The 18,631-nt window shown below is 36.2% G+C and overlaps 2 protein-coding genes across 2 annotated transcripts; one reads left to right on the top strand and one right to left on the bottom strand.

The window, feature by feature from the left end:
* The first annotated feature begins 2 nt into the window (after positions 1-2).
* On the top strand, positions 3-2,045 carry LOC116300033 (GPI alpha-1,2-mannosyltransferase 4). Its single transcript, XM_031708791.2, has 2 exons — positions 3-1,572; positions 1,725-2,045. The coding sequence occupies exons 1-2, from the start codon at positions 4-6 to the stop codon at positions 2,043-2,045; spliced, it is 1,890 nt and encodes a 629-aa protein (XP_031564651.2). The 5' UTR covers position 3.
* A 2,712-nt stretch (positions 2,046-4,757) lies between these two features.
* On the bottom strand, positions 4,758-18,319 carry LOC116300045 (serine/threonine-protein kinase OSR1). The gene is given in 19 exon segments (XM_031708806.2): positions 4,758-5,118; positions 5,995-6,059; positions 6,740-6,808; positions 7,188-7,240; positions 7,317-7,416; positions 8,174-8,243; positions 9,018-9,059; positions 9,840-9,953; positions 10,670-10,735; positions 11,670-11,718; positions 12,384-12,520; positions 13,379-13,480; positions 13,978-14,087; positions 14,399-14,454; positions 14,720-14,867; positions 15,359-15,467; positions 18,055-18,120; positions 18,122-18,168; positions 18,247-18,319. Coding segments are annotated over 19 exon segments (1,545 nt in total). The 5' UTR covers positions 18,314-18,319; the 3' UTR covers positions 4,758-5,043.
* Between the last annotated feature and the right edge of the window lie 312 nt (positions 18,320-18,631).

Here is an 18,631-nt window from a genome sequence, read left to right as displayed (position 1 = left end):
AACATGGCGGACAAGGTACTCTTTTGGTTGGCATTACTATTTATTCGTTTTTTATGGGTTATTTCTCCACAATCTGGCTACATCCACCCAGATGAATATTTCCAGTCTCCCGAGATTACTGCTGGTGATGTATTTGGGTTTCAAACTCTAAGGACTTGGGAATTCAACGAGACTTTTCCGATTCGAAGTATTTTATTCCCACATCTGACAACTGGAATTCCATTCATTTGTTTGAAAAAATTACACTCCGCTTATAATGGTTCGCCCTGGATTTTGAACACGTGGTCGTTAGCTCTACTACCAAGGGTTGTGTACTGTAGTATTTCCTTATTAATAGATCTATCAGCTTATAAGATATCACAGAGTATTAATATCAATTCAGCTCCGGTGCTCTTTGCTATTGGAACATCGTACGTAACTCTAGTCTTCCATACCAGGCCGTTCTCAAACTCCTTGGAATCTGTTTTATTTTCCTTGCTTCTATGGCTTTTAACATCACATATTTTTTCTTCCAAAAACGCTTCACATCAAACTTGGGGGAGTACAATAAGGAATTTCGGGATTGGAATTCTCGTGACCGCTGGAGTCTGGAATCGACCAACGTTTTTGGCCTTTGCGGTTTTTCCTGGTTTAAGTTGGGCTTACAGCTTTTACACAGATAGTGATACTATGAAAACCTTCATAACACAATTAATTAGGCCAACTTTTACTGTTGCTGTCGGTGCCGTAATAACAGCACTACTGTTCATATCAGTAGATTCTATTTATTATGGTTACTTTTCCACAAACGAGGGACAGTTAGCAGTAACTCCACTTAACTTCATCAAGTATAACTTAGACACTTCAAAGATTAAAGAACATGGCTTACACCCCAGATTTACCCATTTCTTGGTTAACATGCCATTGTTATATGGCATTCTTGCTCTCCTGTTTTTTCTTTTTCTTGTTGTACTGATTTTCAAGAGAGACTATTTAGGATGTCTGTGGGAATTCTTCGTGATAAGTGCTGAGGATGTTCAAGAATTAACTAATAACAAGATCAAACAAAAGAAACCTCTTCATCAGAAGATAATGACTTTGAAAGTAATGATGTTGAGTGTGGTTGTACCAGTCACTCTTTTGTCCATCATTCCTCACCAAGAACCCAGATTCTTAACACCAATTTTGCTTCCTCTTGCAATCTTATTTGGCCACCTTATTTCAGGAACAAAGCATTTATCATTTGTAAAAGCATCTTGGTTAATGTGGAATATACTGGGGTGTATTGTTTTTGGGATCTTACATCAAGGAGGGATGTATTCCAGTTTGGGATATCTCCAGAAGCATTTGGCAGCATTAGATACCAACGGCTCAGAATTGACATCAGTTCATCTGGTCTTCTCCAATACTTACATGCCTCCTAGATACCTACTTGCATGGCCTAGATGTGTTCCTGGTTCCAAATACTGTCCGTCATTTGACAAGCATCTATATGTGCATGATCTTGGAGGTAAAAGTAATGATGAACTTGTCAAGTGGTTGGACCAGCTGGTTGAGAGTGAGAAGAAGAAAATGGGCAAATATACATTTGAGGTAAATGTGTGAAGACTCAGATTTCAAGTATAAAGGTCCATGCACGTGTCATGTATTGTCACGTTAATTGGATCAAAAGCTTATGAATTCTTCATGCTTTTGAAACATAATTAATTTCCCTAAAGTATTTTTCTTATTTTTTTCTCACTCAGGTGTTTGTCATTTGTCCATCAACACTTCATTTTCATCACCCACTGTTCCCCAAAGAAGCACAGTTCTTTCCTCATCTTAGCATGGAAAACCCACCAGATTTTGGAACACTTTTGCATTTTATAAATTCAAGAGCATCTTGTAAGATGAAGCCTGGAAACAGATATGCTGATGATGAACATTACTGTACAAAGATGAACCAAGAAAGTATTGTCACTTCACTCTTAAAATGGACTAGCTTTGAATTTTCATTAAACTTGTACAAATGTAAAACTATAAATTCATATCATAGTTATAACATTAACCCTTTATGCCCCAAGTGAGCCATATGGCTCACTTCCGTAACTGGCTCCAATTCCCAAGTGAGCCATATGGCTCTCTCAGACCGTGACCTCTTCTAGCCAATCAAAAGACATGTTATATCTTTGTTTTGATGCTCTATCGTATTCTAACCAATAGGAGAAGAGTTTACATTTATTTTCATACCAAATATGGCATAGGTTGTCACACAAGTTCGCAGTGAAAATTATAGTTGAAGAAACACGTTTGGAAATGGAGAGCGATAGCGACTCGGAAGATTTTTTAGGATTTACGAACGACGATATTCAAGCCTTGAACGACTCAGACTCTGCTTCAGACTCTTCTGAATCAGATATTTCTGTTTCAACAGTGAACACAGAAGATTTGTCTGATTTTTCCGTCTCAGATGACGAAGAAACTGAGCCACAAGAAGATGTAAACACTTGGGGAAATGGCAATGGAGTTGTGAATGTCGCGCCATTTGTATCTCGCTCTGGTCCTGTCTCTGGAGTTGCAGAAGATGGAACTGCACTGGACTTCTTTCATTTATTGTTTCCCGAGGACTTAATCGAACTTATTGTCAGAGAAACTAACCTGTATGCCCAGCAATGCATCGCTGTGAAGCCCGATCCAAAGTGGCGTGATACAACAGCCGAAGAGATCAAAGCGTTCCTTGGTCTTCACGTCGTGTTTGGAATAAAAAAGCTCCCTTCAACTCGACTGTATTGGTCTAAAGAACCTCTCCTTGGAGTCCCAGAGATCAAAAAAGTCATGCCAAGAAATCGTTATGATAAACTAAATCAATATCTACATCTCAATGACAAATCTAAAGCTCTTCCGAGAGAAGATCGGCAACACGACAGACTTTACAAAGTTCGAACTGTTGTTGATCGTGTTTTACAGCAATGCCGCGAAGAGTACATGCCAACAAAGAACGTTGCTGTAGATGAAGCTATGGTTAAGTACAAAGGCAGGCTTGGGATGAAGCAATACATGCCCAACAAACCCATCAAGAGAGGAATAAAGGTCTGGGAGTGTGCCGATTCCTCAAATGGCTACGTGTTGGACTTTCAAGTTTACACGGGGAAGAAGCAAGATGGCGGAGTCGAACATGGCCTTGGCTACCGTGTCGTACATGATTTAACACGGACAATCACAGGCAAAAACCATCATGTCTTCTGTGATAATTATTTCACATCAGTTCGTCTAGCCGAAGATTTATTAAAAGACCAAGTCTATTTATGTAGCACGATAAAAGCTAGCAGTTCGGGTTATCCGAAGGAGTTAGGGAAAAAAAACCCCGACGTGAAGCGCTTAAAACAAGGCGAATCCTTGTTCAAACGAAAGAACAATCTCGTGGCAACGGTTTGGAAGGACAAGAGGCTTGTCAACTTTTTAAGCAGCCAGTCGAATCCTGTTGGAGACGACACTGTAAAACGAAAACAACGCGATGGAACCATTATCGATGTGCCTAGCGCTCCTGTAGTGAAGAGCTACAACGCCAACATGGGTGCTGTTGATCGCAGTGATCAATCTCGCGGCTACTATGCTGTCGGACTCAAGTCCAGAAAGTGGTGGAGATACCTATTTTGGTTTCTCATTGACTTGAGCATTGTAAATGCCCACATTTTAGAAATGCTGGCGCCAAATCATCGCTCACGAACACAGCTTCAATTTAGATTAGAACTTGCAAAGGACTTGATCGGCGAATTCAGTTGCCGCAAATTATCCTGTGTTTCTGGATCTTTGCAGGGTGGCCACTGGCCTATTCCCTGCACAAAAGGCCTCTGCAAAAGATGCCTAAGGAAAAAAGAAAAGAGCTGGTGCAGATTACAGTGTGAACTGTGTGGAAAGCGAGTGTGTTTGAAGTGCTTTCGCAACCATACCGCTAGTGACCTAGCTTGATTGGACCGACTTTGGACGCGCCAAATTCAAAATTAACTTAACTTTAATTATTTCATATTTGTGAAAACCACTTGACTTTCATGATAGATAACTAGCTTATTCTTTAGCTGCATGTCTCAATATACATTTTTATCATTTCTATATTGAATTATTGATCTAGGAGATGATTTATAGTAAATCTAATCCATGTGTTTGCAATATCAAACCTAGAACAAAATGGCTGAGCAAGTATGTTTTAGGTTCTAGGATTTTCAGTAGTATATTCTCATCAGATTTTATGTATTTACTACCTTATGATGTTTAAAAATAAAGTTTGATATTAGATCTATAATTTTTCTTTCTATTGTAATGCAGTACCTTAGCTTGCTTTGGCATTATAAGGCAAAATCTAAGGCATACTCAATACTGCACAATGAATGTTAATGACCCTTGGGATTAGTGCACAACGTAAGCAAGATTCCCCATGGGGCATAAAGGGTTAAAAGGAGTATTAAAATGTGAGATTTTGGAATCAGGAGTGATAGGTAGCCATGGGATAGGACACTGTTCACTTGTAAGTCATGGGTGGGGTAGGATATGGAATCAGGAGTGATAGGTAGTCATGGGATAGGACACTGTTCACTTGCAAGTCATGGGTGGGGTAGAAGGGTATGGATTCACCCCCTTGGTCACTTGATACCACCCCTTGGTCAGATTGGATACCACCCCCTCAGTCAGACTGGATACCACCACCACAGTCAGACTGGATACCACCCCCTCAGTCAGATTGGACACTAGTGAGGAGGTATTCTTACTGGAAACACCTTCACTGAATGACGCTTGGAACTTAATATTTCTAAAATAGATTTAATTGTATAATGCACTTTAATTTTGTATTCTTACCAACAAACACAGCCCTAGATAATTATGATTAACAAACAGTTTTGTATGGCTGCTCGTTGGCTACAGATATGAAGGGATACCTTATTAACAAAACTAACTAGAACTTTCACCAATATTGCTCTATGGGAGATATTATGCTCAGCTGCAAGATTTGCTGTCTCTGGCTCCTGCTTGCTAATGTTTAAACTTTACTCCATTTGATGCTACTGATTAGGTTGGTCATCACAGATCAATCTAATGTATCGTCAGCTGTGCAAAACCAATCAGGGCTTTTTCATCTGGTGGTTGGTTAACTGTACTTGATGATTGCTATCAAACAATAATAATATAATAACAATGAATCACAAGAGAACATCTTAGAGTGGTTTTCATAAACCCATGAAATAAACACTAGCCTAATACAAATTCTTAGACCCAAATTCCATTGTTCTTTTGTGGTCATCACACACTTTCACTGGTTGACTGGGGCCGAGGGAAACGGAGAGTTTTGTGGTCCTGAGATGGTGATGTTTCTCAAGGCAAAGCCGAGGGAAACATTGCCATTGAGGGACCACAAAACACTGCTTTCTCAAGGTTTAAGTCAATAAGAGTTTTGTTATAAACCAAGTGTCAAAGAAATCAAAGTAATTAATTGACATTTTGATTTTGAGAAAAACTTACATTTTTGGGAAAATCACTTCTGGTATTGTTATTACATTATTATTATTATTGTTATCATATTGTTGCCGGGGAAACATTGAAACTTGTTTGCATTCACGTCATGTCCTCTAGCCCAATGAAAATATGAGAAGAATGGACTTTAACAGTTGATATATAACAATAACTAATGTTATGTGTTTCACAGGTTTATGAAAATCACTCTAAAAAGAATTGAAACAGAGATATCTTTTTATGTTTTCCCCCAACCCAACTAAATTATTGAGCTGCAGGAATTACTACAACAGGTTTATTATAATAATTTTTTTTTTTTTTTTGTTACAACATGAAAATATGTCTTAGTAGAGTACACCCATATTATATCTGGATAACACTTTGTAAGAAATTGCACAAATATTGCACAAATTAGTAAGCTGACAGTAGACCTCAGTAGAGTGTAGACCTACAAAACTCTTTAGTTCGTGTATATATGGTATGCACTCTACTCAATGAATATTAGCAAATTCTCAACCATAACAGTATACTCACCAGTGGGAAAGTAAAAGATTTGCTTGGGGGTGGGTTATCGAGAACTTTTTTCAAATTGGCTGCAACTGAAAGGTAATGATGGTACGATTACTGCAAATTTCATAAGCATGTGAACTCTGTATCTGCCAGCTGCATGCTGAAATTTGATTTTTTTGCTGCCCCAATCAAAAATATGAAAGGTACCGACTGATTAGGTTTGATTGACGGCAGCGAAAGATCAAACTTCAGCCTGCAGCTCGCATACAGAAAGCTCATGTTTATAAAAATTACAGTAAATGAAAACATGAGAATGCTAATTATCAAAACAACTGGACACTACAGGAATAACTAGCTTTATTGTTACTAGTCTATTATTCCTGATTTAGCAAGTGGATAATGCATCAAACAATCCCTAAACGCTCCCATTTCACCTCAGTTTACAAAATTAATATTGTTTTCTTAATTTTCTTTTTTTAATATTTATTATTGGTAACTTTATAGACAAGTCAAAATAAACCAATCACTTCAAAGACAAAACAACAACATTATTTAAAACACAAAACAAACAATAAACCCAACACTACCCCAACTAACTATCTTGACCTAAGTTTTCAAAATTAATAATTACAATTATTTTGTAACTTTATGCAAGAAATTAATGGTTTTATAAAGATACATTTAACATGCTATTACAAATTAACAAACCAGAAATACAAAAATAAACAAGCAAAAAAAAGCTTTTGGTGATTATGCTGATGCTTAATACCAATGACTAAATCTTTTCCATCGATTAATCCAGCTGAAACTAACTCCTGAGAGACTCCTTGAGCTGTATCTGTACAAGGACAATATAAATGAGCAGAAAGAGTGTTATAAGAAATATAAACTTCAAGTCAGTTGAATCATGATGTTTAGAGTGTTTTTTCTCAAACCGTTGCTGCAAGCTGCATGTGGAAATTTTTTTTTGCTGCCGTCAATTAAAGTCAAACAACACTAATCAGCCGTTACCTTTCATATTTTTGACTGGCAGCAGTGAAAAACCAAATTATTATGGGCAAATTGCAAAATGAAAATTAATAATATATTAAAAATAAATAACAGTGTAATTACATACTAACTTCCTGGAACTGTTTCATTGTCTTAGAAAAATCACTCTACAGTGTACAAACTATCATGTTTACACTCTTGAAATATTGGAAAATAAAAAGCATTACCTTTGGCATAACAGAAATCAAATCTAATATCATTTAATTCATTTTTGTCATTTCTGAAACAAAAAGACAATGATGATGAATAAATGTGGTAGTCACGACACAGAAAGGACTAAATCAAACATCTCTTACCTTAATCTAAGAGTCAAATCTAGCTTTTGAGGGAGAGGTTGTGCAGGAGCTGTTGCAGGAGCTGGTGCAGGTTCTGTCTTTATTGGAAAATTTGGTGGGGCTGTCAAGGAAATAGAGATGAAAACAATTTTTTAGGCAATAATATTTTAGCAATTGTCCTGCAGTGACCAATCACAATGTAGGTTATATGTATTGTTTATACTGGTCAAGAAAGGGTTTTTTCCTCACAAATATTTTGTATGACAATAATATCGATAAATAGTATAAAGGACAAAGCTTCTTTTTGGAAGTCGCCTGTCATTTGCTAAAATCATTTGAAATCGACGTATCAACAATCTGACAATATTTCAACACTTCAAGTTTTATATTTATCTGCATAAGAATTATTTTTCCAGCGATTACTGAAGCTTAAAAAGCTTCAAAACGAGCTGAACAGTGTAAACTGAATTTTGATAGAGACATTAATTCCCACAAATACAAACTAATGAAAGAGATTGCAGTTGAATCCTGAAGATCAGAGCATAAGTTTAATACGAGTCAAAAGTGTCACTGATCACCTGTCATAAAAAAGCTTCGCTCTCAGAGACTGTGTATGTAGTACTATATACTTCTTCAACTATATATTTAATCTTTGGTGGATCAAGCAAACATTTCAAGAATATTTGGAGTAGAAGATTAAAGGAGCTGCGCAACTACATTTATTGTTCCTACATTAAAGGGCTCACTCATGCCAAAAATAAAGTCATTGATGACCCTCTGCATGTTCACGCTTGAGGTGGTTTGACTGTAATGACAGCTATTAGTAGGACCCTATTATTTTAAGATGATTACTAAACATCTCTTACATATTAAAGTACCTTGTTCTTCCTTGGGTGTTGGAGGCTGGATATTCACTCCTGGAACATTATCGTTTGTCGCTTTCACTTTCTATGATGTACAAAAAAATTTATAAGTCAACCTTAGTTAGATTATTTCCATACTTGAATGCAAAAATGCAAACAACGGTTAACCAGTAATTTTAACCTTTATTATCTTAGTTTTAATGTAGGTGAATGGCTTGGAGGAGAGCGGCAGCGGGGAGGGGGGGAATAGGGTGGCACCAGGAGTGCTACAACTAAACCACCAACAAACCATTTTCAGAATCAGAAGGAAAAACAAGACTACAAGCCCTTGCTGGACTAGGTGCTAAAGGAGCAGATCTAGATTTGGAACAACCCTTCTTAGAAATGCCTTTAATGCTTCTTACATTACTGTCTGTTGTCAGACTATTGGGTGGCATAGGTGGTCTATGCTCATGTTTTGTCATGTCAACAATATTGAATTCATGCTTGGGGTTGGTGGTCCAGCGTGGACTCGCCAACACAAGTGCTGTTTTCTCCTGTGTCATGAGGGTTTTTCTCCAGGTTCTCTTGTCCCCTCCCCCCCCCCCCCCCCCCCCCAATACAGTCAATGTGTCAAATCAACTACTCAAACTCATTGATAATTCATGAGGACAGAACAAAGAAAATCACTAACATGATTCAGGAGGTTTGAGAATATTGGCATAAAATTTGGGCAACCTATGCTTAGAATTTCTCCAAGAATCATAGCCTGCGTAGCAGCTCTTGAGGAGGGGGAGGGGGGTTGGGGCAAGGAGGCTGGGCAAGGTGCCCCAACCCCCTCCTCTAAGTACTTATGGTTTTGGATCTTTCTTTTGCTTACCTCTTCCTGTTCAGTGTCAGCTGGTTTAGTTTCCTTAGATTCCTAATAGAAATAAATATAATTTACGTTATCTCTAATGTTCTCATTCAAAATTGGAAATCACATGGTGACAGCCTCGATGAATATTAACAATGCACCATTGAAAAACCATGAAGAGATTTACTTTAGGAATATGTTAACACCTATTCCTATTTACGACCACATTGAAAGATAATAAAGAATAGACCATTTTTTGACACGGTGGCCATCTTGAATTATGGGATGCTGGGGGTAAAAACAGTAGAAAATATTTCCGTACAAATGTACTGACTCTAAATGTTAACTCTAACTATTTACTTGGTTTGTTTAGTTAGTTCTCTAAATACAAGTAAAAATTCATTTTTCTAGCTTAATTGAAGCTTTTCTTATTGCTGTTAAGAGAGCTAACTAAAGAAATCTACCTAAATTTTCTCTTTAAAGTCAGTGAATTTGTATGGGAATCCAAGAACAATGTCCAAACCTTTTGGTGACCGTTACACAATCCAAGCTAGCGCCGAAAAAGTGAATTGCTTTTTAGATGTCCTCATTTAAAAGTATAAAGTTATATAACATTTTTGGAAGAGTCCCCCCTTGGCATCCCATAATAGTCTTAATTAAAACAATATAATTCAAGATGGCCACTGCATCACTAACATGGTCTATTCACATCGTACTACTCTTCTTTGTGAGAGAGCAGTCGTGCAGGGTGGTATTTTTTGATACATTATTTATAAGTAATGTACTTTTCTTAAAGGACTGTGATCAAAATCATTGTAATCACACATGTCTGGTGTTAAATCATACCTGATGTGCCTTGTGGGGCTTGTGGGAATCAGTGTCTGCCTCATCATCTGACCACTCCCAACTTCCATCTTCATTCCTGTGTAGTCTTCCACTGGAGCCAGGGACTCTTTTAACCTAAAGTCAATTATAATTTGATGTTTTCTTTGAACAATGGTATTTTCAGTCATGACAAAATAAGGTGCTTTGGTGGGCATCAGTTCAATTGCTTCCATGACATTGTCAGAAAAAAAGGTTTTTAAGGTACATGCCTATTGAATGTCATGGAAATGCCTTGATTGACTGGCGGGTGGTCTATCCACCAAAACCCAATCTGTCATGATTATGATTTCATGCATGCTATTGAGAATGACTGTATTTCGTAGGAATATTAAAACCAAGCTAATTCAATCTTAAATAAAATCATAATGAATGATTATCTTAGTAAATTTGATGTAACCATTATTTATGGACATTTTAAGTGACATTCTGTTTGCAAGTCAGATGCTCTAATGACTGAGCTAGTGGAACTCATGCTTGTGAGCTAGGCCTAGATGGTATTTAAGCCTGGTCACTTTAAGTTATGGATATCCATTTACACAATGTGGTGTGGAAAATGAAACGTCAACAGCCTATAACTTTATAAAAGTATTGTGTTATAATTATGGTTGGCATCATCAGGATTCTGATGATAAAAATTAGCTTAAATTTCACACTGTTCTTTGAAAATTCTGTATATTTCTCTCTTGTATTTATGATGGGACAATTTGACATAATTGAAGAATAATAAAATATTGGGAGGAAAATGTCATCATAGTATAAAATAGGAAATGGGACTCATAACTGACTCATACCTTCTGACTCCTTTGACTTAATGGTTTAACAAATTTTAAAAGATTACTTTTTAAAAATTCAGCATCCTGTGAATAGTGGTTAAAAAAAAGTATATAAATAAATAATTGAACAAATAAATAAAATGAATGACAATAAGCACTAAACAAATAAGCGAGGGAGAAAGCAAGTACTATCTAAAGATAACTAGAAAACATTATAAAGGGAAGAAATCTTAATACAGTTAATTTAAAAACATGTCATTAACCAGCCTCAAGCCTATGTGAGTGAACTGAAGGGGAGTATGGGTAGATTTATTTTAATCACTGAAGTGGTTAACTGCATATTTGATTGGATAGGTACCCATTTGCCCAGGATTATTTATGGACCTTCACTAAATGGCAAGCAGGCAGAGTCAAGGAGACAGTCTTTTGTAATGACTTAACAGTTTCAAAATTGGGAACTTCTTTAACTGGATATGAGTCACTGACTAAACAATATTACGCAAAGCTTGAATGCATAAATTTTGCGAGTTGTTGGTGGAATAACTAACCACTTCAGTGATTTCTATCCATACTCCTTTTCCGCCTCACACTTAAGGGAACAGTAAATGACAACTTTATAGTATAAATGGAAATAACGTGTTGCAAGAAGCAATATTATTATACAATAATAATGAAAATATATAGCTTCTCATTAATACAATCTTGAAGAAATTATTTAACTAACAGTAATAAATGCCATTTAAATGTACTGTCTCGTATTGTAACCAGCAGAAAACAATTTAACATCAAAAAACGACGATGTCTATCTAGTTGTCTACATGTAACTAACATTAGGGTCAAATTACAATTCTCTTGCAGTCTAGGTTTCTGATTGGCTTGACCACCCAAAGTTAGAATGCATTTTTTTATTCTATATTTGGATGAGTGGCCCCATTTACAGTAGTTGCACTGTAATTATTTAATAATTTTATAACATTATTTGAACTGTGATGCAGACTGCTAAAAAAAGTTACTGTACCTTTGCTTTCTTGAAGAAAGGATTTTTAAGTAGTTCACTTGCATCAGGTCTGATAAGAAGATAATTGATGAATGTTAGAATATGAATATTACTGGAGGTGACGTCTATTGATAGTGGTAACCTATTGGCTAATCTAGGGGGTGTAGAAGGACATGCCCCCATTTGAGAATACAAAATATATTATTTAAGTGCAAAAAATCCCCATAGGTAAATTAACTTGACTGAAATGATGAAACTTTAGAATTTCATACCATTCCATTTAGTTAATGGGTAAACTGGTTAACTAAAGATTTGTTGAATATTTGTACCAGTAGCTGAAACTATTTTTCATTCCTTAATCTTCAATATTAGCCCCTTTTCAAAATCCTAATAATCCTAATAATCCTAATACCATTTCAAGTTGACCTTTGCTCAGTCTTAGCCTCAATTGTGTACAAATGCATTCTTTTCTTTCATTAAGGTCATTTGTATTGTAAGAAATGTATGAACTATGGAATATTACGAGTTGATTAAAATGCCACAGGTTTTGGTTGAATAGCTGAATATCACATGCATAACGCACAAACAAGACTAAGACTGAGCAAAGAGAACTCGAAACTGGAGTATTCTGCTATTGTAGTAAGTGCCATCTGAAATATAATTTTTCATGTGAATCACATACTGCCCTAAATTTACTGTAAATTAAGAGGTAACATTGTTCTATTTATGAATCACCTTTGAGCTGGGTCTTTATTCAGACAGCAGGCAATCATTTTCTTGAAGACCTTGGAATACTTCTTATACTCTTTGTTTTCTCCTTCACTACATGTGTCTATAGTAGGTGGGTCATTTTGTAACGTCAACATAAGAACCTTAAATGTCAATCAATTAGGCAAGATTACATATAGGCATTTCACTTACTAATGACAGTCATCTATATTTGAAGGTTTGGTGCAAATGTCCAAGCTACTTTTCTAGTTTCTCCTGAACATTATTCTATTCTGTACATGATGCTATGCCATAACGTATTCTTGGGTATTTGGCTATAATTAGTCAAACTTAAGGAAGGTACATTTTGGGGGGAGGGGAAGGGGAGGGGGGCTGCAGCTTCAGAGAGGAAGGTCATCAGTAAAGTTTATAATTTAATTACTGATGAAGACTCCCACTTTTTGGATAATGACGTGAAGGTAATATCCAAAAACGACAATCCAAAATGCCCTGTTGACTGAATGAGTGTCTGCGATGGTTGGTAGACATCCCACTGTTACCCCATAGATGACAGTCCATCCTGGCTGCCGTGTGGTCAGTGGTAAACTACCTATTAGGCAACAATTGGCCATGAAACAACCAACTTTCAATCAACTGGGCATCTGAGGCACTAATCATGAAGTGCAAATTGTATTGGCATAGGAGACCTCAAAAACAATTCAGAATTCATAGGTACGAGTGATGTTTTGAAAGTTTTCAAAATTGGACGAGCCTTTTAGGCAAGAACATCTATAAATTCCAAATTGCATGCGAAGATTGTGCGATTTTTTGTTTATAATACACACTCTCAACAAATTTGAGGAATTTACACGTAATTGGGACTCTACAGAGTACAATTTGGGATTTGAATTGTACTCCTCTTGTCCAAAAAGAATCAAGTAATTTTCTTGAGGGTAATATAATGTAACTTACTATTTAAAGGTGTAATTATTTCTATTGACTCATCTGCTGACAGTACTGACCTTCATTGCTGGGAACTTAGCATATGGTGCTGTTCCTGTGGCTAGCTCAATAGCTGTGATTCCAAAACTCCAGATATCTGCTTTATGATTATATCCCTGGACCTGAGCACAAGAAACACAAAATAAATATCTTTATGAGCAAGTACCTTATTTGTGAATGTTGTACACTATACTGCTGTCATGATAATATGCTAGAAATCACTAAAGGAAGAGTTGGGGTAGCATATGAAAGTCCAAAACAATTAGGTTTTAAAATGGCACATGTAATGAGACAACCTATAAGCTAATATTAACATCAAAGGCCCATCTACATGCTGTGATGTTGCAAGCCTGTTCCTTTGGAAGAATATATCAAGAAACAAATTGTGCAAGTTAGTTTAGTACTGTAACTGATTTCAATGATCTTAAAATCTGACCAATATTAGAAAATCTGTGAATTTTGTAAACTGAGCCAATTCAATTTTTTCTAATTGGGTTTGAGTGTGATCTAAAATGCAAGCATGATTTGCTTCCTGATAAATCCTACTGACAAATCGCAGAGCATATTTCCTGCCTAACTGCAACATAAATGTACATCATGTTCTTGTTTCGATTATTACCTGCTCCATCACCTCAGGAGCCATCCAACACGGTGTTCCCACAAATGTTTTTCTCATTTTGGGTCTTGTTCTATCTCCATAGTCACTAATTGCTGAACTGACACCAAAATCTAGGGTATAACATTGAAGACAAATGATGTTTATGTAATTGCATAACTAAGTAAACTAACTAGAATAAGGAGAAAGGAAACCAAGGAAAACGTTTTTCTTTTGTCTAGTGTACTTATGAACTCTATTACAGACAATTTAATGTATCTATAGGTAAAATTGCACAGGTGATACAGTTCGTTGGCAAAAATGACAGATATCCAGGGGAAGATCCAGAATCTTCTTGGGGGGAGGGAGGTTGCAATCACCCCCCCCCCCCCCCTCCGTCACTGATACCTTTGCATTAGATCAATACCAGATATAAGTACCATACCTGCCACTTGAACAGTACCATCCATTGCCAATAGAATATTACCAGCCTTTACATCCCTAAAACATGTATTTAATGAAAATTTAAACCAGTAATCAGCATTTTGTCTATGGTAAAAAACAACCACCACCATAAATATCCAGATATCTTGGGATGCGTGTATAATCATGAAAATGGCAGGTAGGCAAAATAATTAAACTCCGTTGTGCAAATTTGTCCATTAAAGCAGGCATGCAATTTCAATCCTTACGCCTTATACAAATCTGAAATGAGTCTGCATAATAATAATTGTCTTTGTAGCAAATGTTAGCAGTGATGCTGTACCTGTGTATTAACCCATTCTTGTGAAAGTATTCCAAACCCTTAAGAACTTCCTTTAATACAGTTGCAATGATTTCTTCATCTAGAACTCCTTCTTCACAGGCTTTTGGGTCTTCTTTAATTTTATGCTTTATAATGTCCAGCATAGATCCTGGAAATGATATATAAGTGATTTATTCATAGGGTGTTTCATGAAATGCCACTCAAAAATAATTGTACAACTAGCATATGTATATGCGTCATTAGTCCATAAATCAAGTATTAGAGTTCGTGCTGAGGTGTCCACTTAAAATTCAAGGACTATTCAAGGAGTATTCAAGCCCCTTAAAATAATTTTTCAAGGAGTATGTTTAGCTAACTAAACAATGGCTTTCCAAGTAGTACTACAGCAAGGACATGGCCGACTTCTCAAGTCTATTTCTAGTGCCCCTTATGAGAGGCAAGTAATGCCTGGTTGATCGAATGACAAGATCTCTTTCAGAACCATGCAAGTAATGATCAAAGCAGAAATTAAAGGAGTTTTACCAAAATTGTAAAATTAGAGATTTTCAAATGCCCTCGTAAATATGAATTAAATTCAAGGAGTTTTCATGGAGTGTAAGTAGTAGCAAGAACCCTGTTGTATACAGAGAATATTTTTACCTCCATTGAGAAGGCGCATCACTATCCACAGCTCTTGACGCACAACAAAGGAGGTGTAATAGTTGACCACATTATCATGGTTGCATTGGCTCATTGCATGGATTTCTTTCTAAAAAATCATCAAGACAACAAGACTTCAATAGAATTCTACTTCAATGATTTATCAATTAAGGAGGCTTAAAATGGTTTTCCTTGAGCTTGCGTGCATTCTAGGACCAATGACTTTGTCATTGCATTTGACCTTGCAAAAGGAACACTTTGTCCTCAAAAATTTTAATATGCAAACTGAAAAAACTCAAAAACTGTGTAGTGAAATTTCTTCAAATTTTGCATTTGGCAATTATTTTTGTGAGTGTAGGTGAAGTGAAGAAAACACTTTCCAGCCTCCTTAAGAATTAGTACTAGTAAATTAGGCATAAGATGAAAAGTGGAGAAAAAATTGTAGTAATGATGTCATGATATCCCAGGTTCTATGTAAAATGTAACTAAGGTAAATTTATTTTCTTTTGATTACACAGGGAGCAATTGTTTTGTCTCCCTATCTCTTTTGATAGCAGATCACATTCAGGAAATTTGCATGGTAGTTGATTTTTTGGGGGGAAACTGGAGAAAAATGGAGATTCCTGGAGAAAAACTAGAAAACCCTTGAAGCAAAGGACAGGCCGAGAAACTAATCACATAGGATACTGAGCACATTAATCAAACTCAGGTTGCATTGTTCAGAGGTGGCACCTTGGCACTGCATATCACCCATGCTTCTCTTTTTACTTCTGAACCTGGGTCACATCTAAGTGGAATCACTTGTTTGTATCTTGTCTCTCCATTGATTTGTGTTTTCTTTGCATGAGGAGTTTTCCAGTTTTTTTGTTTCTCCAAAAAAACTCACAAAAAGTACTTAAAGTCAAATTCCATCTGTGAGTTAGCAAAGCCTTTCCCTGCTAGCAGAGCCTATTTTCCTTTTGTTTTGGTTGTGAGAAAAATAAACTCTGCCAATGTAGGATGTTATACTTGTCGTGCCTGCATGGCGTAACTTAGCAACGCTGTCATGATTTTGACAGCCACTCTCATCAAACAACGTTTGGCGCCACAGTGTGTTACATTTGCTCATGCGCACTACATGTACTCAGTTAAAAACCGGTTTTAAGGTGACTGCCTACTTTTGGAAATTGATTTAAGCTTTTTTTAAAACTTCGATTTTCTGAATTGAAATTTAATGCTGATTCCAAATCTGGAAAGAAAAATAGGGTGTCCCGAGCTCGTTTTCGAGATAATCAGCATTTAATGGAAGCCTACGCACGAGCTTTTGGAGTAAAAATTGCGCCACCGGAAGTGATTAGAAAAAAATTAAGATGAATAAGATAATAGTTATTTGCAGACTATATGATTGCATGAATGAAGGCTAGTCAATCATTCTACAATAATACATGGATATTTTCGACAAAAAGACAGAGAGATACATTGATTTGTCATATTTTGTAGTTTCCGTGCTCTCAAAAAATCTCATAAAGTTGAACAAAAATCCCTACAAAAATCTATTTTTTCACGTGTTCCTGATTTAAACTTTTCCTAAAATGTTGATATAACCTAGATTTTTAGGAGTTTTTTCGAATGGGCTATCAAAAAATATAGAGTCCCGTGCAAAATATGAGGGTTTTGCCCTGTTGAAGCTCAAAACGCGTATGGTTCTTCAATAAAATCTTGTAGATTTTTCAGCGGTTTTTGAGCGCGCGCTCATCGTGGGCTCAATTCGAACGTTCAAAAGTAGGCAGCCACCTTAAAACTGGTATCAAAGGAAACGCTCTACATTGGCAGAGTCTCCCTCCTCCTGAAAGAAGGAAGAGAAATAGAAGAGAGACTCTGCTAGCAGGGAAGCAAAGCCTTGACTATGGTCAACAAAAAAAGGTTGTGCAAATTCTGATCATTTTTAAATGGAATTAAATAATAATGTATTTTGTTTTGTTTTGTCTTTACACACTGATGTTTTCAAATGACAGTTATATTTTTCACATAACAATAACAGGAATAACTGAACACTCAAATACAAATTTAAATGAAATAAAATTATAAGGTGTAAAAGCAGAAAAGTAAGAAATAATAAAGAAATACTTCAAGCATGAGAAATATTTGAAATTTTAGGACAATACTATTAACTGCCTTTCATTGTCTCTTGTTTTTATAATCAATGAATGTTACATTGATTGTTTGTCAGTTCAAGTTCGTATATTACTTGTAGATTATTTGAATTATAATACAAAACATCATTACAACTGTGTTTAATAATAAACGCTACATAAACGCCTAATATTGTATTATTCATCAGGAATACCACATATTTATTAGCGGTGTCATTGATATTGATCGGACTGTCAGTGATTTGGTTTTACATGACAGAGTATCAACCGTGAGCTACAAACCAAAAAAAAAGCGAAACCCCACAACTTAGCGATCGGACCAAACCATTTTTGTGGTATTTATATAATAAGTACTAAGCCAAAAAAATCTAATTTTGGAGAAGCTCAACCTTGATCAACTTCGCAAGGTGCAAAGAGAAAAAAGTCAGCTTGAGTGAACGAAAAATGTTACCTAAATGCCAAGTTAAACTGCCCTTCGCATAAATATGCAAAAAGAAAGAACAAGGCACTTTAGATTGTATAGGTAAAATAGCAATAAAAGAATAGTTAGAAACTTTTTAGTACCATCATTTCATCGATACTTGCTCCACACTTCTCCAAGTCGATTCGTTTGATGGCCACTCTCTCGCTGCCGTGCCCCACAACGAGCTGCTTGAACAACGGCCGTGGCGCCATACCCTGAAATAAAATTGAAACGAAAAGCTTAATTAATCATTGCTTTTTTGAGAAGAGAAGAGTTTAAATTTAATGATTTACCGATAACTTCTTCAAGCTCATAACCTTCCTTCGTATCGGGCCATCCACGACTTTCGCCGGTCGCCATCTTGGATAACAAAGACCCACTTACCTAATAAGGAGATATATGGTATAGTTCAAACCCTCGCTTACGGGGATCCCCTACGGTGATATTATTCTCACCAGGAGTGGTGCTAATAGCCCCCTAAGGGCTTATTCTTTTTTCGTGCTTTTGGACTACTATGGCTTATTAGAAGAAGGTAGGTGGGATTATTAAAGGCTGGGGGCTTAGTAAATTTTCATGATCTCTGAAATTATTTATGACCTCCAAAGAATGTCATATTGAAAATTTTCACAAAAATTATACAACACAATTAACGGTGAGATCAAATTTTGATTAGAAACA

Source organism: Actinia tenebrosa, unplaced genomic scaffold (genome assembly GCF_029948245.1).
Source record: "Actinia tenebrosa isolate PJP-AT-01 unplaced genomic scaffold, QUT_ActTen_1.0 PGA_scaffold4__44_contigs__length_22323623, whole genome shotgun sequence".
NCBI classification, from domain to species: Eukaryota; Metazoa; Cnidaria; class Anthozoa; order Actiniaria; family Actiniidae; genus Actinia; species Actinia tenebrosa.
The sequence above is the reverse complement of the archived record's forward strand: the minus strand, read 5'-3'. Positions and strand labels throughout refer to the sequence as shown.